Below are 24,265 nucleotides of genomic sequence, written 5' to 3'. Positions count from 1 at the left end.
TATATATATATATAATATATATGCGGTATAATATAACATATATAAATAATGTAATGTAATAATGTAAAATAAATCAAATATATATGCTCTATAACATTTTGTAGCATCCTCGGTTGAAACAAAGGTGTTCTCTCCAACTGATGGTTCACAACCTACCTTTGTGTAAACACACTGTAAGAGCTACAATACAAATAAACAAAAATTGCCATTAATAACTCAAACGGTATGTTTTGTGTATCCTTTTACCGTATTTGAGCCATATACTAGGGTGACCATATTCCCATTTCCCAAAAAAGTGGACACTTGCCCCGGCCTTGAAATTGTGGTACCAGTCGCAGTTACACAGTGTACTTCACCTCCTATTAGTCACACAATGCCAACCGGACATTTTCATGAATTTATAAAACCCCCGGACGTAACAGGATGTAAGAAAATGGTCTGTCCTCCCACATATTTGGTCACCCTACCATATACTATAAATGAATTGCCTTAAATTATTACCTTTTATAGCCTTGACAATCTCTTGAGTACAATTTATATTGTAAATAAACATTTTAACCTTGCCTGTTGCCTTTATAAATACCTTAAAACAAAAATAAACCATACAGAAATACAGATTTTTAGTCAATAAAACAATCTTGAGCAATAGCATTGCTAAATATTTACCAAAGAGCGTTAGCACATTCCAGTGGAAGAAAACGGTAACGTTTTACTATGCAGTAAATTACACAATGAACATGAAATATAGCAACATTAGTTAAACAATGAAAGATTGCTCCAATGCGAACATTGTTCCCTTCTCAGCCAGGTGCTAAAGAATCCTTCACTAATTTGTTATAAACTTCAGTTTTCTCCAATTTCCTGTGGCGCGCACACACGACTTCACTGCATTTAGAAGACGGCGCTACTAATGGCATGGCAGTACGTCGGTTACTTACATCAGTTGCTACCGGTTTATGAGACCTTTCCCTGCCATTTGGTGCCCCCTCCACTAGATGGCGCCCTAGGCGACCGCCTAGTTCGCCTATGCCCTGGGGCCCTGACCGCGCCAAACGAAAAAAATAATGTCCGCTTTTTGTCTGGACCAAACAAGCGGACTAAATGACTTTTCTAGTCTGAATACACCCTTACTCAAGTTCCTGTCAGATTGAAAAGAAACATGGGTGAAAATACTTTCAGGTACATGTGTAGCTTGGAATCGTCTACTTTTATTCGTGAAGAACGAGAGTTCCCTTATTGCCTTTAAAATTGCCATAAAGAGATGGTTAAGGGGGAATATAGTCAGTTAATAGCTTGACTGCCTATAGATTAGGTTATCTATTTTTGCCTTGTGAATCTGAAGATATGTTTTTGTTGTATTTTGATTTGCAAATCATTGTACTTTTTTATTTTTTTTTAAACAGTTTGCACAAAGTCCCAAATTGGGGTTACTCTATCTATCTATCTATCTATCTATCTATGGTCACCAATGGTGAGAGCGAAAAGGAGAGGGAGATGGGGTGGGTGAGGGGAGGGATGACTGATTGCCTCTGGCTACGTGCTTGTTGTATAATGGTGTACTGCAATACCAGAGTGGCATCACATGGAGGTCCATGTGATTTGTTCCATGATGGAACCAAATGTCTGGTTCAAGGTTGATTGAATTTAGTGACTGGCCTGACAACACACCAAAAGAGCGACAGTGGACAAAAGTTGGCTGAGTAAGCGAATCTCACGTTTTCAAGACGGATGGAAGATCCTAAAATAGCTTTCTGTCAAGGACCGTAAAATACAACAATCGGACTTGAGAGGTCAACGTCTCCAGCATTGGTGTTGTTGGCTCCTGTGGACAGCAGAGGGTGCCAACATCTCATGTACACGTACTGATTCATTTTGATATACTGCAGAATATTTTGTCACCCAACCAAGACCTGTCGTGACTTGTATACAATAAATTCGAACACGAAATTAAAACCCGTTAATTGTAGATGCACAAACTATATAGCGGACATTGAAGACTTCTGGTTGACACATCATTTAATAACCTAATTCTAATTGAGATGCTGTACGATGACGTGCATAAAACAGTAATCCACAGTCCGCCAGGAGCGGGGCGTCCTATAAATAAACCTGCACGTCCGAAGAATATTATGTTGTTGGGTTTTTTCGTGTTCAGTGTTCACTTTTAACATTTTGAACGAAGCCACAAGCTTTTATTTGCTGAATGGGGGAGATGTGATGGAAGACGGGACGGTGACCCACTTCAAACTGCAACACTCGAAGCCGGCCAACTGATAAGCAAAGAATAAAATGCGCTTATTTTCTTCAACTGCTATATTGTTTTTTTCAAGACCATGCGAGAATTCCCTGGGTGGAACGATCACAGAGAGGAAGGAAGGGAGAGGGGAGGGGAGGGGATGGGAGGGGGAGAGGGGGAGGGGTTGACAGGAAAGAAGGAAGCAGGAGTTTTGGGTTTTCCATGCATGCATCTGAATGTCTGCTGCACTCGGAGAATCAAGTCTGGGACTGTATCGGGGGGAGAACCGAGGAACACAATTGGGAAGAAGCAGCGAGGAGCATTAAGGAGAAATAAGTTATTTTTCAAACTGGGCAGGAGGAGCCGTGTGAGCAGCAGGAATGTTGCCGGTGAGTTTTCCAATGATGAGATAAACCACACATGTGATGGATTATTGACATCAGCCAACTACAACCATTAATGGAATGATAAACTCAGTAGTTGTCTTGAAGCCCAAGTTGGAGGAAAATGTAACTAACTAACGTAGGCTACTTTTATCTCAAAACATCAGCAATAGACAAAGTGGTCCACTAGCCAAAATTGGACCTACTTTATTTATTTATTTATTTTAAATCTGTGGTTGCGGGATCATTATAAATATTTGTTTATTACAAACATTATAGACTGATTTGATAAATAAATACAGACAAGAAAATGAATTATGATGTATCTGCAAATCAGATGTATCCATTTATATTTTAATCTATGTCAAAATTACTCATCTTAAAATAGGCAACATCAGCATTTAACAAATGTAATGAATTTTTGTATTGTAGAAAACACAACTTTCAATTATTTTTTAAGACCACACAGCCTAGACAGGACAGTGTCGTTCACTCACCTAGCTTCAAGCGAGTTTCCACTTAATGACAGTATGAATGTGCATGCCAATAATTGTCTCACTTTAACTGTGACTGGTGTAAAATACTTTTTTTCAAGTATGCTGTAGTATTATTTAATATTCCACTTCCTGCAGTGCACCTATAAAAACACACACTGCTGGAAGCAGCGAGAGAAGTAAGGGAATCCTCGTTACGTTACATCTTCCTTCTTTTATTGCAATAACATGTTTACAAACTCCCCGCGACCCTTGTGAGGACAAGCGGTTAAGAAAATGGATGGATGGATGGATGTTTACAAACTAAAGTATTATGAAATACTGTAATGTAATGTAACACAATTATAAATGCAAACATACTGTCAACATAAAAGTTTTGGACACAAAATAAGTGACATCAAATTAATAACTAAACGTGCTGTAGGCACAAACAAATGAGAATAGAGACGTTACCAGCACAGCACTTAAGCCAGACATCTCCTTCTGGCCTATTCCCGGTCCTGATTATTTTTGCAAAAATGACAAATTCAGTCTATCAGGTGGTTATATGACATTTCCCTGCCCGCTGGTACACCATTCAGATGAGTGGGGCTGTGCAGACCTCTGTGGCACCCTTCATGGTAAAGAACGCATCTCTGATGGGACAAGGGTCTGCGTTGCCGTGGGCGGTATCGGATCAGGGAGTTCAGACCTGATGATGATTTCATGATTTAATCTACTTTGATGTATTTTTAGTATTAGTCCGCTAGTTTGATAAGATGGTTTCTTCCAAATGTGAATAGGTCTGAGGCCACCTATTCAAATGATAGCTCTGTTGTCTTCCCAGCTTTCTGGGAAGTCTGTTTTGGATTTTGGCACACTTCCTGACCATGTCGTCAATCTCAGCACTCATTTTCTGGCCAGTATAGCACTGCATGTACTTACAGATTGCACTTTATGCACTTTACTAGATGACACAGATAAATGAACACCAACACGTGTGCATATATGGTGACACCAGAATGGACAGACCTTTGTTGCTTCTTCTTCTTGTAGCTTTTGGAGCCCGAGTATGTTGAACGGGAACAGGCACTTTAACCCCTGCTTTTCTGGATTGTCCTCTATAGGGATGGATTAACAGTTCTGCATATTTCGGGTTACTCAGGGACACAAAGCTAAGCATGAAGACACTGTTTAGAGACCAACTCTGCCTCTGTTGTGCTACCATCCAGTTGTGCTCTGGAAAAGGTGTCCGTCACTTCCATGTCCTTTCTGAATTACTTTGTAACCATAGGAAATTTTGAATCTGATCGAATGGCCTTGACATGCGGGGTCCATCAAGGGTCAGTGCTTGGAGCCCTGTTGTTTAGTCTGTATATGTTACCTTTGGGTTAAATGCCTTAGGACGCCAATGTTGACTATCCCCAAATGACAGTAGTTCAAGTAACGTATTGTGTCACTCCCACGAGCAAATTAACAACTGGATGAACCAAAATCTTCGTCAGCTTAACGAAAACAAAACTGAGGTCTTTGTTTTCGGCTTTGCTGTTAGAAGACACCTTGAGTCACTGTCTTAAGAAACCAAAGACCAAGTTTGAAATCTTGAGGTGCTAACAGACTCAGACCTGACCTTCAGCAATCATATCAAATCAGTCACTAGAACTAGGGTGGCCATATTCCCATTTCCCCAAAAAAGAGAACACTTGCCCCGGCCTTGAAATTGTGGTACCAGTCGCAGTTACACAGTGTACTTCACTTCCTATTAGTCACACAATGCCAACCAAACATATTCATGAATTTATAAAACCCCCGGACGCTCAAACAGGACATAAGAAAATTGTCTGTCCTCCCAAATGTCTTCCCAAAAGAGGACGTTTGGTCACCTTAACAAAAACGGCCTTTTTGCGGCTGAAAAACTCATCCATGCTTTTATCTCCAGCAGACTCGATTACTGTAACAGTCCTCTGATTGGACTCTCTCAAAAGAACATCAGACAATTGCAGCTCATTCAGAACACTGAGTTCTGACCAAAACAAAGAGATCAGAACATATCACTCCAGTCCTTAACGCTTGACACTGGCTCCCAGTCAGCTGTAGAATAGATTTCAAAATTATGCTACTGGTCAATAAATCACTGAATGGTTTGGGTCCTGAAAATATTCAAGAAATCCTGACTTGGGCCAACTAATGGAACCCAGAGGTTGAAGTAAACATGGTGAAGCTGCATTTAGCTGTTATGCTGCACATAAATGGAATAAGCTGCCAAATGAAGTAAAGTCAGCCCCGAGTATAAATGCTTTTAAAAACGTTGCTTTTTTCCCCACATACATTTGATTAAGGTCCTTTTAATATTTTTAAATAATGTTTTTCCCCTTTTAATCAATTGTTTATTTTTTAAACTTCCTTATGCTAAATGTTTTTAAAGTTTTGTTTTCTCTTCTTTGCTTCTGAATGCTGTTAACTACCGTGTTTGTTGATGCTTATAGGTGTTGTCTTTCCTTGTGTAAAGCACAGTGAGTTGCCTTGTGTATGAAATGTGCTATATAAATAAACTTGCCTTGCCTAACCCTAACCCTTGCCTTTCCTCTTCGGACTGTGATCACTGTAATCGCAGATGCGTCCTCTGGATATGCATTCTTGTAGATATGATGGATGTGAAACTCATAAAAATTTAGCTAAAGACTGTATTTTGTGGCTCTGTCCAGTTTCGACTAGTATTGTGTGATATTTTTCCACTGTAGTTGCTGCTGTCAGGCTGTTATCAAGTATGCCTGTGGCTCCAGCTGATGCCTTCAAGCATCTTGTCCATGGTGGAATGTTTTAGGGTGCACACTTGATACTAGAGGGAAGTTTTTGCCTTCTGAACCTTCCTGTCGGGGTTAGTGTTAAGGCTGATAAGGTCTTAGTTTAGGTTGTTTGCTTCAATGCAGATTCTGATTGTCTGCTTGTGTGTGACAACCACCATAATGATGGTCTACTTTAGTAATGTAGCCGTCCGTCCTCCTCCAGTTCAGCTAATTTCTAAATTATTATTTTTTCTCTCTGAGTGTTGCTGAAATTTGGATACACAACACCCTTGGCGTATGCATCACTTTTGGTCAAGAGTCCATCGCGTCATCATCATATTTTGGCTCTGGAAAATGATCCACCCTTAAAGCCCGTATCTTGCGAGGGTGTGCGCACAAGAAGGCACTGCTCAGTGAGATATCCCCCTAAAAGTGTATCTTGCTTCAGTGTTGTATCACTGACAATGAGGACTTTCACTGCTGTCATGATTTGTGTTTTTGTGGTTTAGATTTGTATTTGGTTAAATGCATTTGTCTCCTGTTGTCTCTCGTTATATTGTGTTATCTTAGTGTCTTTTTCGGGTTTTTTTTCCTTCTGTGCTCGTCAACCCAGTCCCTTACTTGTGTAAACCAATCAGCTCCTCCAGCCGCTCGTGTCTTGTCTAGGTGTTTCTCGTCAGTTTGCTTGGATTTACGGTGGATTCGAGGAAATTGGGAAGTCAGACTTTTCCGACTTCATATCGGGAAGTGAGCACGGTAATGTTCCTTTGAACTTGTACATCCGAGTTGCAAAGTCAGGAAAAAAAAGGACCCCGATTTCACTGACCGGCTTAAATCTGACGTCACTTGACAATGGCGAGCCCCATGGAGAGACAGGCTGTGAATGGAAAAACATAATTTACAAATTTTAAACAGATATTTATGTATTGTTACTTTGATTAGTTATTTGAAATAGGTTCACGTAAAACAGCATGATTTGGAATAAACCAGAACAACAAACAATTTATCGCATCCAGCCATCTTTGTTGTTTACATTTGCCTCGAATGCTTTGAGGTCAGAACTGGGAGATTCCAAGTGGGATATCCGACTTCCCACCTTCCTCGAATGCAGCATTAGTATTGTTTTTTTTTTCTGTCTTTGTCAGTTCATTGTTGGTTGTCTCAGTTCCTGTCAATCGTCATGTCAAGTCTTGTCCTGGTGTATGTTTGTTACTTTGAATCTCGTGCACTTGGGTCCTCAATCATGCAAATCCTGACAGCTGCAGCATCACCGAGCGCATTCTCCTTTGCGATACATAATTCCTAGCTTGTACTGGTGTATTTTATTGGAAGCCTAATTGCAGCAACTAATATCAATTTGTGGTTTGAATATGAGCACAGGATGCTTTTGGACAGAGATGGGAAGTAACGAAGTACAAATACTTTGTTACTTTACTTGAGTAGTTTTTTCAGTACTTTGTACTTTCCTGAGTATTTTTAAAGACTACTTTTTACTTTTATCCATTACATTTTAACATGAGTATCTGCACTTTTTACTTGATACATTTTCAAAACAAGGTCATTACTTTTGTTTTTAAATGCATGAAAACGATTAAAATACTTGACCTGGAAGAAAAAGCAGCGTCAATGTCTCCTGGCTCTGCCAATCATATGAAACGTTACACATGGCCTCCTACATCCCAGCTTGAGTTTGGCTCCACGACATGCGATCATATGCAATTGGCTAGATTAGCACAACCCGGCAATATGAGGGCTACGCGCAGATTGTGTGCCACCACTACAGAGGATCATTTTGAACTTGATAGCTAGTTAGAGAGTCAATTGGCCAATGTATACCCATTTTTGCTCAATTTTGGCTTTCAAACTGACGTAGGAGGAACATACAGTAAAAATATTTTTTACTTTTACTTGTCAAGTACATTTCAGACCCTGTACTTTTACACTTCTACTTGAGTAATTATTTGAGTGAGTAGTTTTACCAAAGTTGTTTTTTATAAAAGCAATTGTACTTTTACTCAAGTAGAGAATGTCAGTACTTTTCCCATCTCTGCTTTTGGAGCACTTCAACTCTTCTTGGTGCTCTAGGGTTAGTGTGCTGTCCTTTGCACTGATGTGTATTTTAAAATCCACCTCCGGAGCCAGAACGTTCATGTTTATTACCCATTTGTCATCTGTCACAGTTGTAACTGGAACCCTTGTCTTGTGTTGAGTTTGCATCCAATATTTCTTCATCCACTGTTTCCTCCTCTGCTGACTCCATGCTCTAGTACTTCTGACTGTGTGTGCTGAATAAGTAGACTGAGCTGTAGAGCAGTGGTTTCCAAACTGCGGCCCGGGGCCATTTGCAGCCAGCAGTCCATTTTCTATCGGCCCTAAGCATATACAAAAAAAAAAAAAACTTGACACAGCCTGCTTTAGTAGATATGCAAAGAAACTATTTAAAACGAATATATATATATATATTTCTTTGTAATTTAATTAATGAAGTGAGATCTTTCAGTTTCAGACTGACATGGCGTGGCAGTTTTAGGACTCAGACGCAGAGATAGGGGTTTGAGGCAAAGGCAAATATTTATTAAACAAAAAAACTCCTCGTTTAGAGGGAAAATAACAAAGGCTATTAAAAGTTAACTAAAGGCGCTCCAAAAAGGGAGGATGTCTAAACTACAAACAAAACAATATAATTCCTAAACAAAACCATACTGTGGCTATACAAAAATACAAACTAAAGTTATGACTAGATACAGGACAACAAGGCTGAGGACTATGACTGGCTTGAGTGGCTCTGACGAAAACACTTAGGCACAAGACAGGGGAGACGCAGACCATTTAACACATGAGGGTAATGGGAAACAGGTGGACACAATCAGGAATCAGAGTTGACACTGACACCACACGAGGAAGGGCAAGTGACCTGAAATGAAAGGAGTCAGAATTTTCAAAATAAAACAGGAAATGACAAGACAACCTCACCGCGGTGTGACACAGACACAAAAATGTTTTTCTCCATTTTTCCGCTGTCTGTGTCAAGGTCTGATTTGTGAACAGTGAATACATCACATTCATGATTAAGTAGGATACTCAAGTAAACACTGCTTTTAAAATAGTCATTTTTTATTACTTATTAGTGTTCCTTTGTTTCTGAGTGTGGAGATTGGCACAGGGCTGAGCCAGATCTATTCTAGTGGGATACAAGGGTGTGGTCCACCCCCAAATCATGAAAAATCCCAAATGGTTTGTCTTGTTTAAAAATAACTAAAAACCTGCTAAAATAACTATAGTGCATACTTGATTGACTTATTCGGTTTAATAAAGTCAGACAATGTCAAAGTGACCAAGGCATCCTTTTATTATTCTGTATGCGGCACTCAAAGGAAAAAGTTTGGAGACGCTTGCTGTGGAGAATACTCTTCCCAGGACCCCTACACTCCAAGTCCACCAAATGTGGAGGGACACTGCCTGTACAGAAAACAAAAGATGATTGCACAATAAATTACAGTAACGTTATAAAGTGTGATAGGCTCAAGCACCATGCAAACCTCAACGGGACCTGAAATAAATATAAAATAAAGGGTTTTAATATTTTTCTCAATAAAAAATTACTTAAATTCCCCTTTTTTTTATGGTTTCTTTTTTTTTTTTTTTTAAGAGCTCAGTATTGTTCATTCGGAAATGTCATCATCATTGCTCCTTTTTTTTTTTTTTTTTAAATATATATATATATATATATATACACATATATACATACATATATACATATATACATACATACATACATACATTTTTTTTTTTTTTTGTGTGTGTGGGTGAGTATGTGTATGTGCGTGCGTGCGTGTGTGTATTTGTTAGCTCACCAGAAAACCTATTAGAAAAAAAATCTCATACCGTTCACCTAAATCGAACACCAGGAGACCCGAGGGGACCGAAGAAAACCAAGGAAGGTGAAATCTAGCACCGACCAGACACCCCCCACCAGAACTCCTCCCCAGCCCAAGAAACATCCAGACCCCAACAAATCCAAAAAACATAAAATCAGGGAGGCCTCAAGAGACCAACGGAGAGACCGAGAAAAGGAAGGAAGGACAGACGAAGCCGCGTGAGATCCGAGACACCAGCCTCCACCGATTCAATAACCTGAGGAGGAAACAGATTGTGTCTGAGTTTCGGTAGATGCTGGTGTGGTGGATCTGGCATGCATGAAAATCTCCACCAAAGAGGGGAGCCGTCGACCCCCGCCGGAACAGAGCAAGCGCAACACCTCAGGCCCCCCCAGGCCAAAGGACGACCCCCGGGCCCCACCAGGGCCACCGGCCGGAGAGCAAACCCAGGAGCAGGAGCGCCCCCCGCCCCAACACGGCCCGCGCCCCCGGCCCAACGCAGCAGGACGGGGCACTGCAGGCCCACCAGGCACCCCACCGGCCCCCAACCCCCGCCCCCCCCACAACCCCCCGCCCCCCATCCACCCCCGCCACCCACCCCAACCCAGCCCCAACCGCCCCCAATCCCCCAGACACCCCCCACCCCCAGCACCCCCCACCCCGCAACCCCCACCACCGCCCCCCCCCCAACAAAGCCGCCCCCCCCGACCCCACCCCAACCAACCGGCAGCCCCCCGACCCCCAGCCCCCGGGGACCACCCGCACCCAGGCACCGGCGCCGAAGAGGGGCCGGACAGCGGAGCGGAGAGGGCAGCCGCGCCCACCCCACCCCCCGCCGTGTGGAAGGACGGAACACCGGGGGCAGAAGGGGGAGATGGGGGCACCGGAAGGCGGCCGACACCCCCGAACCCCAGGCCCAGCGGGGGAAGGCCCCGGTCGTCACCCCAGCGTTCTTTGTGAAAATTAACCCCTGTTACTGAGTCCGCCAGCTCGCGGACTGGCGAACTCTACCCCTAAACCGTGAATGTGACCCCACCCAGTGTATATACAAGTGTGTGTGTGTGGTGCATTAAAATTAGGAGCAGGTGAACCGGAGCCGATGGAAATGATATTCCCACGCTCCGATCCACCCGCCACCCAAGCATGTTGCTGAGTGTATGTGGTGCATTAAAAAAAATAGATAGGGCGGGGGGGGAGGGCGGGTGGCGACACGGACAGGGGACCGCAGCACTGCTCTATACTGCGGCCCCCAACCGATGGCACCCCCACAAGCCCCCCCCCCCCACCCACAAGTTGTGTGGTGTATTAAAATTGGAGGGGAGTTGTAGGGTGAAGACGGTGTTTCCACCCTACCCCACCCCCCAAAGTGTGTTATGTGCCCTATATGTCTATAAAAGTGTATTGTGCAAACCTAGTGTAGTGAGTTAAGAGGTGTGACCAGCGGGGCCCCCCCCAACCGGGCGGGGGCAGGAGGCGCACCGGCCCACCAAGCCCCCACCCACCCCACCAGGACCCCGGCGGGCATATGGGACCCGTCCGGCGGGGCGATAGGGCTCGCCCCCCGGATACTGGGTCGCGCCCGAGGTGTCAGGACGCCCACCGGAGCGGGGCGGGCACGACACCAAACCCCAGCCACCCCCGCCGGCCCCCATAGCACCGAGACCCGGGCCATGGATGGAGCCCCCGGCCCAGGGGAGGGGAAGGAAGGCGTACCGGGGAAGGGGAAGGGAGGAGGGAAGGGGACGACAAGAAGGGCAGGGGGCAGCGGCAGGGACGCAAGGAGAGGGGGAGAGGAGGAGGAAGGGCGACGAGGGAGAGGGGACAGGGAGGCGGAGGACGGGCGGGGAGAGGCGAGGAGGGAGAGGCAGCAAGGGGGAGGAAGGGGGAGGGGAGAGGGAACCACCGGGCACCCCGGCGGCCCACAGGCCCCGAACCGCGTCGCCGGGCCCAGAGCGACGGACCGCGCCGGAACGGCGCCGCCCCCGACACCAGGGAAAGCCCCGCAACGCAGCACCCCCCAAGAGACCCAGGGAACGGCCAAGACGCAGCCGCCACCCAGCAGCCAACAGAGGGGCAGACCCGCCCACTCCCCGCCAGGGGGGACAGCACCCACAGAATTAACCCACTGGCATGCCGTGAATCCGAATATCAACCCCTGGTGCCCATCGGAGGTGAATCCGCTCGATCCCGCTGGCAGCAGCCGGGTTCCTGACTATGGAAACACAATTTTTTATGGTTTCTTGTGCTTTATGCATATGAAAAAAATATTTGAGGGGTCCAATCAATAGTCACGGCTCCAGGGCTGAAGAGGCGCTTGACCAATACATAGGGGGAAGAAAAAATATGAAAATAATTTATTAATATATTGTAGAATATCAGTCAGTTAAAGTTTTGTCTTTGTGAACTTGAAATACTGTATTCCATTGTTGAATTATAATCTTTATGCATACAGTTACAATAGAATTGTTTTTCTTTATTTATTTCAAACAGTGTTGTGATCGTTAAGTGATGCAATAGATAAAGGTTCTGCTCGGCTGCTTCTTTGGTTTTCTTTTACACAAGCACACACACGCACACACACAGAAAACACCTCTTTGTGTCTCCTGTCAACGCTGAACAATGCACTAAAGATATAAGGATGCGTTTTAGTGCTGGGAGAAATACAGAGACAGAGAGAAGTTGTACACTCACTTTTGACCTTATCTTCCTTGTTACTTCTTCTTGTACTGCTGTTTTGATCCAAACCCCCAAAGGCCAGAGGCTTTTGGATAATGGTGTTTCAAAGTAGGGCTTTTGGAGTAAATGTTTTTTTTTGTGTGCAGTACAAATCAAACAGTTTACTTAATTACCTTAATGTTCTGTTGTCTCCTGTGTTTACATGCATCTATGCTAGTTAATAGCATAACTTGAGGATGTCTAATGCTGCATTTAAGGAATGTCGGAAGTCGGAATTTAACCCCGTTGGTGTTTCCTTGTTCCGACCTGAAAGTGTTTGAAGCGAAAGTAAACAACCAAAATGGCAGATAGTGATAAATTGCTTTTTGTTTTGGCCCTCAAAACACATTTTGACCTCCCGCAAACGTGCCTTCTCCCAATTTTGCTTCATTTATATATTTATCTTATTTCACAAGCTTTCCATACAGTTGAGTAGTTCACCGTATAATTTCATGCAGGGAGATAGCGGCATACTGTCACGAATGTTGTGTTACATTAAGTTATGCCAAATATTTATGAATGAAGAAAGCTATCTAGTTTTATACTCGAGTAAATTGTGTTTTACCATTCACGGTATGTGTTTTCATAGTGGTCACCATTGTAGAGTGTTGTCGCATCGAAGTCGGTCGGTGAAATCGGGCTACTTTTTTCCCCCAAGTTCAAGGCGGCGTTCCCGTACACACTTCCTGATTTGAAAGTCGAAAAAGTCCCACTTCCCACTTTCCCAAGTTTGCTCCTGCATTATCCGAATGGGTCCACTGTTGAGTGCATTTGTAAGAGATGTTACTATTTTCCAGCTGTCATAATACTTTCCCTGGATTTCAGGCATCTGCTGACTTCCTGAAGGGTATAAAAGGGAAAGGATGTCTTTTTTTTGTTTTTGTTTCTGTCTCTCACTTCTGGTATAGTATTTCTCTTTTGATTGGTGGCGGTGCAATGAAGGCCATTTGGTGTCCTTATCTCCACGTTTTGTTGAGATCTGTATCCGTTTTGGTTACATGACATGACATATATGTAACCATGTTTGCAGAACTGAGCACTTGGGTCTCCCGTTGCTTCCCGTCATTGACGTCGCCCACCTTTCACCAAGTGCCTCCGCATATTTGGTGAATGCTTTATGACATGAAGCCTTGCAAAAACACAAGGAATGACAAGGGACCACTGTACTCACCCCGATCGACGGACATAAACTTTCGACGATTGCATAATGATGTGAAGCCTCAAATTAATGGATAACACCAACTGAATTGAGGCTTCACATCATTATGCAATCGTCGAAAGGTGGCCATGATCAACGGCAGGAAGTGACGGGAGACGGAAGTGCTGTTGGCTGTTTGTTGTTGATATTTTCCTTGTGAGTTATTTTTTTTAAAACATGTTACTCAGCAACACTAATGAACTTTCAGTTTTTGTTGATTATGGCGACGCCATATGGACAAAAGCGGTATTGTTATGTCTGAAGGAAGACCACATTTCCTATGAGAACAAGCGAATTACGTCTATTTTTAGTTCACTCCAGCGACTGAAATCTGGGCTAGTGTTGATCCTTGACTATCCTTTTATATATATATATATATATATATATATATATATATATATATATATATACACAAAGGGATTGTGCGAGGGGACCGATCCAATACTAACACTCACATTAGTATCGATTCTATGGATACTTGGATCGATGTGCACAGCCCTAGTGAACAGCATCTTGTGTGTTCAAGTTATTTCTTGAAATCTCTAGACTGGGTGGCGATGCACGGGTCATGGGCATATGTGAAGTGGTGGGTTCTGGGCATGTGGTGCAGGCTATTTGTTTATCTGTTCAACAAAAATGGGTGACAGAACCGGACCATGTGTGTATGTGACCATAGTACAGTATATCTTGTTCCTGTTGACTCTCTGCCAAGATGCACAGTGCCTTTGGGCCACAAAGGACTGTGACTGTGAATGTGCTACATGAATTCTGCCTGCCAACAGCGGCCAAGCATATTACTTCATCTCATGCACCATTACAATTTTATTGTATATTAATGCATTACCAATTATTTGTGTTGTTTGTGCAATTAACAACAGGAAGTCTTTGGAAGTAAGCACAACAATAACAACAACACAGCAGACAGTAAAAGAAAGTCCTGTACTTTCCCTGGTAGGGCGCCACGTAATTTTTTTTTGTGTATATAAAAATGCCACTGTAATATGTTCAGTTTATTTAAAACATATGTAAGTTAAAAAAGTAAGTTACATGATTCATATAAATTAGGGCAAAATATGTAGGTGGCGTTAAACTTCAATTAAAACATATAGTCTACAAATGATAAAACAAACAATACGATGATGCTTACACTTGAAAATATTTTTTTTTCGGCACGGACACAGAAATTACTATTGAACATCAGCATTTTCCCGCAATTTTGGTCAACTCATGCTCGAATGCTTTCTATTCCTTGCGGCGGCCGTACAGAAAACGCACCGCGGCCGTTCCGCAGTCAGTGTGAATTGGGCGTTCGAACAAGGGCGCAAAGGGAACAAGCAATTGAGGGGCACAAAGGTGGAAGTGCGGGTATTGGGACAGGGCCATAGCCAACAACAAGTCTCAGCAGAGATCCTTTATTGAACACAGGAGTAGTCACTCTCACACACATATATTCATTGCAGTCCTTTTAACGCATTCACTACCAGCCATTCATTTTTAAAAATGTCAACATTTTCAATACCCACACGATATTATATTCAATAATTATATATAAACCGAATCTGACAAATGACAGCATAGACTCTCTCCTTTCTGCCTTGTCCTGTTCTTTTATAATCGACAGTAGAAAAATGTAGGTTGCACAAAATAAAATGGCGCAATGATGTCATCTACTGGTGGTTGGGTATCAATAAAGTTGTTTCCACATTTGACATTTACAGTGGAACATAATAAAATTCTCCCTCATCTAGCCCCGTTGAAAAAAAAATTGAATTGGCAAGTATTCTTGTCAATGGCAAGGATTAAGTAACACACATGAACAAACACACCAGAGACACACAGCGTGTCGTCAGCAAAACAGGCGTCTGTCAGTAAGAACTTGAATTACGTCAGTACTTGACCCGGTGAGTGATGATTACATTGATGGATGAAAACCCACGTTCATCTGCCGTTTGCTTTTTTTTTTTTTTAAGTTTCACGTCACGGCAAAATGGGGGTCACTGACGGACAGTCCGTCCCTCCCGACAAACTGAGCATAGGTAGTGTTGACTGAGATGGATTTCATTTGTAAACAGTACATCCAGCGTTTATTTAAACTGCTTTTTGAGGCAGCTATGTTAAGGACTGAAAGTGGCAATAAAAATAGACTGTGATGTCATCTGATATCCTTTCTTGAGATCCATTGGCTTTAACTGTTTACCATCACAGATACTCGACTTGTGACTTAAAATGACTCAATAAGGTGGAGGCTCGTGTTTAAGTGATCACATGTGGTTCTTGGCTACGTGACTGTGTGTATCACTGCATGCATGTGTGTTGGGGTGAGGGCAGTAGAAGCTGGAGTGCATGCAACACAAATCACCTTCAGCTGTCACTGTTCTGCTGTACTTCGTGCCAACCCCTTACGCACATACACACAAGAAAACAACCAGTCCTCTAAATATATTTTCATATTTCATCAATTATTAACTCTTTTTGAAACATCCTGCAGTTTCCCAAAATACCTGTTCCCAACTTGGAACGAGTGTGAAAACATCCTACCAATCAGGAGTGGGTGTTCGCACAGCTGAATTTGCATATGCAGACAAGACACAGGACTAAAAATCGTAACACGTCTGCGGAAACAGTCCACCAATCAAAAGCAGGCGTTCGCACAGACAAATTTGCATATGCCATTGATAGTAGCAGTCCTGTCAACACACCCATGTGGGGCCCATGTGGGTTGGATATGGGCTGGTGAATGGGTCCCATCTGGGCTGCTTAGCTGGGTCCCAGTTAATTTTGGCCAGGTATTTCATGGTGGTCCCATGTGGGCAAACTCAGGTGGGCTCAAGGAAGCCCTAGCTAAAACCGGGGCCCAGAGACAGCGTAGGGGCCCATAACAGAAAAGGGGGAAAGGAAAGAAAGAAAGAAAGAGAGAAAGAAGAGAAGAAAAAAAGAGAAAGAAAGAACAAAAATGGGGAAATAAATGGCCAGCGTTATTTTGTAAATACGATGTTGGAAATTATCATTTAATCACTTGACTTCGGTATGTGTCAGTCACGATGAGTCTCGACGTGATGCGATGTTGAAAAAAAAAGTGTTAGCTAGTGTGCGTGCCATCGTCGCCATCATGCTTTGCAAACCCCAAAAAAAGGGGAAAAAAGCGGCACGCAAAAATAGAAAAGACAAAAAAAAACATGACGTTAAAGCTATTGGAAGAGATTTGATAGACGTGGTTTGAGTCCAGGCCATTAGCAAAATCTAGTGTCCCGCTCCCACCGGAGTCGAGCTGTAGCTTGCCAGCAGCTAGCTCCATCGCAGAAGCGACCCCCCCAGCCGCGTGTCGCTTCTCCCGGCGGTCAAAAGGCGGCTTCCCCGTCCGTGTCCCTGCCGCCTATGCAGCCTCAGGGGATGAATTTGACGCCAAATGCAAAAAGCTAATATTGCATTTGGCGTTTTGGACTATTCTCCAGATACAATAAACAAGGAAACAGGTGTTTTTTCTGCCAAATGCTACTTTGGACCTAGAGGAGCGTCGTAAATGACAAAATTAGCTTTTAATGAGTGATTATAGCAAAAAATTATTTTTGTTATGAAGTGCAGTTAGTGGGATTCAAATCTATGGCAAATTACTTTATTGTTTTTTGGTGCCATAGTAAGCCTTTTGCACATGTTCAAACTGATTTAAATGTTGTAAAACAGAATATAATGTATTTTAAAAATGTTTGTGTCATTTTTAATGTTCAATATAGATATTGAATATTAAAATTGGAGGCCCTGCAAAAGTCCTTGGTGACAAGTCGCACTTCTCTCCAAAGACCGTGTGTGCGCACGTGTGTGTGTGTGCGTGCGTGCACGTGAGCGCTCGTTTGTGGGCGGTGTATGGGGGAAGAATTTGGCCGATGGGATGGTGGGGGGCAAAAAAAATAATGCACCAGGGCCTCTCAGCATGGTGTTACGCCACTGGCTAAAACCCACATGGGTATGGAATGGGCTGGTGAATGGACCTCATCTGGACTGCCCAGGTGGTCCCATTTAAAAGCTGATTTGATTTGTTTGTTTTTGAGCAGCTCAAATAAATATGTCATGTTCCAAATAGCCAAACATAGCAATACATTATAACAAACAATCAATAAAGCAAAAATTTGACTGCTAAAAAAAATGATTGCCATGATAGGGATTTAAACCAACGTACCATGGAACCAAAGTCAGACTCCCTAACCAGTGACCATTGAGCTATGCAGTCCTGTATTAAATGTGACGTTTTAAATGTAATTAACGTGAAATTGGCTTTTTTTCTTTTCTTTTTTTTTTTAAGTCTAGTTTTGGGGGAAGTCTCTTCTGTAGGTGAAAATTACTTCCAGTGCCCAAATTCCTTTTGTTAGAATGCCAGTGTTTCCTGTGACAAGCAAGTAAAATGGCACCAGCTCGTCTCTAAAACTGAGAAGTGCCAGTGCAAAGGTGGAGCTTAATTGATTACATCATTAATCTGCAACTCTGTAAAATAACACCTAGTTTGGGCATCATTTAACTTGGAAAATATTTAAATTACACTTCAGGAGTTGAAATCTGCTTCATTCAGAAATTTTTACTTACAGGGTGATTCAAACAGAATCCCCCCAAAATCATCACGCAAAATGACACAATATCGCGTAATGATTTTGGTGTATTTTTTGTGAATCGCTCTGTACCTTTAACAACTTTTTGCTGTGCAGATGGGCTCACGTTGAGCCTCACATGGGCAACCCAGCTTTCTCCCATCTGGGGCCCAATGGGCTGATTATAGTTTTCCTGATTGTACCCATAAGGGCTCCTTTCTCACTCATGCCACACTATTATTTTGTTACAAACTTTATTAACCAATAATACGATCAATTACTTTTTTATTATTATTGAATGCCAAAGAACACCAAATGGTCAGTGTTACATCACTGGTAAACAGAATTATTCATTTCCAACTGAAATGAGCCTGAAGTACTTGTTGAGGTGGCAAAATGTTACTAGTTTACTTTAATTGGCTCGAAAGGGGAGGGGTTTTCTGTGCAGCGCTTTCTTCTCGGTTTGAATATTAATCTTGTGCTATCAAACTTGAATGAAATGGCCCATTAATAGTCCAAATAATAAATAACGTCACTCTCTTGAAATAATTGCATAAGTCATTTTCTGTGAAAATTATTATTTTTTGCCTAAATCATCTCCTTATGATGCAAATGTTGTAATTTTTTTGTGTTTCCTGAAACATCTGAAGAAAATGACTTAGGCGATTATTTTAAGAAGGTGTCAATATTAAGTTTAAATATAGATTTTTTGGGGGGATGGGGGGGGCATTTTAAAAAAAGAAAAGAAAACCTTACTTAATTGTAAAGAAGGCCATAGGCCAGGTAGTAAGCTCTATCATGGTGTTCATGTTCAAGCTCATGGTGTTACTGTACAAAATTTAAATATTTTCTTATTTTGTAGTAAAGCCCAGCCAGAGCCAACTTATTGCCCATACTTAGTTTTGCCCATCTACTGCCCACCTAATGCCCAAGTGGGGCCCAACAACGAAACCACTCTAAGCCCATGTCCAGCCAAAGCCCAATTAGACCAAGTGGTGCCCATATGGACCCCAACTGTGCGTGTTCGCTGGGAGCTTGCCTCTGTGCTCGAAGAAGCAGCCATCTAGGGTTGAGCGGGAAACTTATTATTATTATTTGTTTTACTTTATTCTACATTTGTTTGAACAAACACTTGCAGAAGATAAACGCCTGAACATGGTATAAAAATGAACATGAAAATAAACAAACTGAATTCTTGTACATCAAGTCACTTAAAATAAAAAAGGAGCATAGACTTATAAAATCAAAACAATAAATAGTGCTTAATATTGGCACTTATGCTTCCTCTATCCTTCCTTCCTTTCCTCAGTCTTTCCTTTGGTCTCTTGAGGTCTCCCTAATTTGTTGGAATTTAGATGTTTCTGGGGTTGGTGAAAAATTCTGGTTGGTAACCCGGTGGGTAGTAGGTGATGTCTGGTTGGTGCTGGATTTCACTTTCCTTTCTTTTCTTTGATCCTTCCTCGGGTCTTCTGACAACCTCACGACTCTAGCTGGATTCTGAAGTCTTCGGTTTAGGTGAACGGTATGGGATTTTTAATAGGTTTTAGGTGAATTAATGAGTACACACTCGCACGCACGCACATATGCACACACTCACACTCACCCGCACATGCACATACTCACGCACATACAAAAAAAAAGAAAAAGAGAGAGAGCAATGATGATGACATGTCGAATCGGTAAGATTACCGAATAAACAATACTGAGCTCTCTCTCCAAAAAAAGGTAAAAAAACCCAAAAACAAAACAATTTGTGAATAATGATGAAACTTAGATATTATATTCTAATGCTAATTGCTGCAAAACGGAAACAGATACAAATATACTTTTTTTTCTTGATGAAAGAAGAGACTCTAATCTTTTGTTTGGTAGGTTGCATGTTTTTATAGCAATAGAACACAATATTCTGAGGGCCTTGCAAAATCAGTCAAAATCCAGTAAAACAGCCGGGAGCAAAGAGGGTTGCTTCAGTGACAATGACTGGGAGTGAATGAGTTAATAGGCAATAATTGAGATGTGGTGCATGCATATCCATCATAATTTTGGCATATTTGTTGTTGTTGTTGTGTTTGAAGTAAAGGCAATGCAACACAAATTTGGCTATACGTAAAATAAATGTGAAATATGAGCAGCTCGCTGTTTTTTTTGTTTGTTTTTTAAGTAGCTCGCGATGGGGAAAAAAGGTTGGAGACCCCTGCTGTAGTCTGTCCCTCCTTTCAAGCCCTATGACACGCTGCAGGTACTTTTAACTGTCAATCTCAAGACTAAATTCAGCTACGACTAGGTTAGCTTTGCACACGAAGCAGCGTACAGTAAAGCCCATTTTCAGGCACTTTGCATGATATGCCTGCGTGGCTATGATTATTTCCACACTTGAAACAAATTCCAAGAACCTTCTTCCTCTTTCCAGCCTGAAGCACAGTTTCATTTGCATTTAAAGCACAAAATTGACACCTCACATGAAACCAGCTGATTATTTTGGCCTGGTTGTATTAGTTGCAATCCTGGCTGCCATAGCAAAAGCTTAGCAAGGGTCTCCAAGCAACAGCTGCAAAGGATTGTGGGACGTAAATATAGCTAGATCCATGCAACAACAAATCTGTGATGGGAGATTTATTATTAGTGTGTCCTTGTGTGTGAGCATGTGTGTGTATGTGCGTGTGTGTTGAATGGATTGACAGGAAATAAAAAAAGGATATTAAGAAGACAACGACATTGGGACTCTTAGTAATGACATAAGCTCCCATCCAGCTTGAGTGTACATTAATGTAATGGAGTCATTGTAGTAATAGATTATTCTATCGTTGCTTGTTGTCATTGCGACCAGTTCTCTGCTTTGCTAAGCCAACTTGAAGTCTACTGTTACAACAGATGTTAACAGAACAGTCTGAACATGTGATCATGTGTATATATTAGATGTAGGTCTTCTTGCCAATGTAGCCTCTGTGTCCCGTTCCTGATTGTGTGTAGTGTGTCCTTTCTTATCTCTCCCGTTCACAATCGTAGTTGCTGCGTCTGGACAGTCTCACTTGGTACCACTGGCCAGTACTAATGAGTCAAGATCATATTTATTTTTATCAGATAGTTGATACAGTGGAGCCCCACTATTCGCGGGGGGTTAGGAAGCTCGCATGACAGTGAGTAGAAAATTCCTGTGGATAATTGATGTTCCCTTAAAAGTGATTGCCGATAGTTTAAACAAGGGGTGTCAAAATTAGTGTGTTAATTTTGAGTTAATTTAAAGTTCCTTTAATGCCACTATTTTTTTTTTAACGCACGATTAAGGACCGCCCTTTACTTGGAAATCAAATACTGGAGGAATTCCAACGCAGCAGATAAGTCCACGTCAAAATTTAGCAGTCATACATTTTATAATAATGCATATAGATGTGGAGATTGGGGTCAAGTTGTATTTTACAATTTTAAAAATGTGCAGAATTACACAAGTTACTTCATGTTAAAGATGAAAAGAAAAATGCACTCTTAATAGGAAAAGAAAAATGCACTGAGCTGTCACGTCGTACAAATGCAATTATGCCATCTCGTGGCAGAACAATGACCTAATGTACATCTTTTTAAGTTTAACTCAATTTTATAAATTATTATATCAATGACTAAAAGATGCAGCCATATTTCTATTAGTTTAACTTTTTTGTGCAGTCTTATGTTGAGTATGAAAACTTTTGTAAATTTAGAACAGATATAAAATTTGCGATTAATCAAGAGTTAACTATTGAAGTCATGCGATTAATTACGATTAAAAACATTTTTTTAAATCGCCTGACACCCCTAGTTTAAACCATAAATATATCCAAATTTATGATCCCAAAACACTTTCAAATGCTTCCACAAACATCTTCAAAGATTGATTTCCACGGCTACAGTAAATATAGCACTTTAAAATAATTTCAATGACATTTATCCATCTATCCAGCCATCCATTTTCTTAACCGCTTATTCCTCTCAAGGGTCGTACGGGTGCTGGAGCCTATTCCAGCTGGCTTCGGGCAGTAGGTGGGGTACATACACCCTGAACTGGTTGCCAGCCAATTCAATGACACTCATTTTAAATAAATAGTTCAAATAAAAGTTCACAAAGCATAACAAGTGAGTGCCATTCTGACTTGTTGTGTTTCAGTACTGCGCCACCAATGACTTGACGAACATGTCTCTGTTGACCCTGAGTGACCCGACTGGCTCTGCAGTATTTGATGCTAAAAAAATAAATAAAATTGGCGAGACAGAATGTCTGAATTTTTAAGATTGCAATATGTCTCTTGTGCTAGAACTAATCAATCAGTAAAGTGTAGAACATTAAGCAGTTATTAGATAGACTTTAATAAAATGAAACATATGTATTCAATAATTTTACAAAGGCAGTGTTAGGACCATTTCCGTAGATGAGAAGGTTTTTTTTCCCCCATAAAAATATTTGATGATGTAATTCCCAGTAGTCGTTTTGCAGCAAATTATATATTAAAAAAAAATATATATATATATTATGATAAATATAAAGATAGTTGTGTACTATTTGTATTTTTGTAGTTCAGATGTAATTTCATGCAACTGCTTCACATACTAGCTATTTGTTAAAAGTGGTCACACTGAATAACGTTCCATTTGAAAAAAATCATAGCACATTGACGGACAGGGCACACTCACACAGGACCAGTTGTAGAGTATCAGCATGCCGTGGCACGTATTGCCCGCCCTCTTCTGTTCCCTCGCTGAGCTGCGTGTGCCATAATTTCTGATGGGAAGAGCACTTGCACAACTACATTGTTCAAGTCATACTTCTATACTGTACAAACATTAAATCTGACATGGTCTGTCCACAGGTTCTGCATCCACTGCAATTTCATATTTCAATAATCAGTCCATTTTATACTAGACATACAGTATTATATCTGTTGCCTCTTGTCAGAGTAAGATACTATATTTAGTCAGCACAATTAGTCCCAGAATGGCTAAACATGTTTAATTTCAGGAAGTAGTGCAACAGTGTTTCATTTCAAAAACGTTGCAAATATTAAGATGAAACATTAGATCCCTTGTGGGACTGTTTGCTGAATTATGTTCCCTTCAGGATTTGCGTGCGTGTGCATCTAATCCAAGATTTAGAGAATGTATCCCTGCTCAGTCTGTCTGCATGCAACCAGATCACATGATCTGGATAGGTGTGTAGAATACTAGGGATTAGTGTTTAGTAATCGTGTGAATGTGTGTTGTGGGGATGTGGAATATGTAACAGTAGCCAATGTATGTGAGGGATGCACGGGGAAAAAAACATGGGTGACCCTAATGTCTGTGTGTCCCGAACCCAGATAGCCTCAATTCATCATTCAACTGTTGACTGACAATTTCACATGACACCATCAGTCACATTGCAAATACTGACTTCATTGCAATGCTAACTTTGTGAATATAAGAATTGATATACATTTTCATAAATAGTGGGCATCAGGGGCTGTGAGATTGAAGTTGAAGGAAAATAATAACTTTCTATGCTTTCAGGTGATCCTGACAGTTTACCTCAACGACACGCAACAGATGCTGACCGAGGTCCCGGTTACTCCTGCAACCAGAGTTTTCGATGTGGTGGAATATTGCAAAGAGGCAGGTGAAGGGGAGTGTCACTTAGCTGAAAAATGGAATGGACATGGTGAGTCTGCTCTTGGTCTAACAAACAAAACATGCTGTACAATATATGCATATCGTCGCTGTTATGTGAAAAACACTTATGTCCATTTTTGTCTTTTTTTTTACATTTGCATGTTTTCGGGATGAAACTGAATGCAGACATCCCAAAAACATAAAAATGTAATAAATAAAAAAATGGGCATAAGTGTTTCTCACATAGCAGCAAAATCTTTCGGCCTTACTTTTTTGTTGTCGTGTTGTACTTTACTCCACTTTTACTCCACTCCAATTTAAACCAGTGATTCTTAACCTTCCTGGAGGTAATGAACCCCACTATTTCCTATGCACATTCACACAACCCCTTCTTTATTGAAAAACA

At 41.6% G+C, this 24,265-nt stretch overlaps 1 protein-coding gene across 2 annotated transcripts in view; it reads left to right on the top strand.

The window, feature by feature from the left end:
• The first annotated feature begins 2,422 nt into the window (after positions 1-2,422).
• LOC147163241 (apoptosis-stimulating of p53 protein 1-like) overlaps positions 2,423-24,265 on the top strand; it is a 72,321-nt gene continuing 50,478 nt past the window's right edge. For both annotated transcript variants that reach the window (XM_086094314.1, XM_086094313.1), the window contains exons 1-2: positions 2,423-2,625; positions 23,761-23,908. In XM_086094314.1, coding sequence (XP_085950440.1) covers positions 2,617-2,625; positions 23,761-23,908 — 157 coding nt within the window. In that variant the 5' untranslated portion in view covers positions 2,423-2,616. The remainder of the gene's footprint in view (positions 2,626-23,760; positions 23,909-24,265) is intronic.

Source organism: Leptonotus elevatus, chromosome 14 (genome assembly GCF_054856555.1).
Source record: "Leptonotus elevatus isolate MCC_2025b chromosome 14, RoL_Lele_1.0, whole genome shotgun sequence".
Taxonomy (NCBI): Eukaryota; Metazoa; Chordata; class Actinopteri; order Syngnathiformes; family Syngnathidae; genus Leptonotus; species Leptonotus elevatus.
Note: the sequence above shows the minus strand (reverse complement) of the source record. Positions and strands in the feature narration are given on the sequence as shown.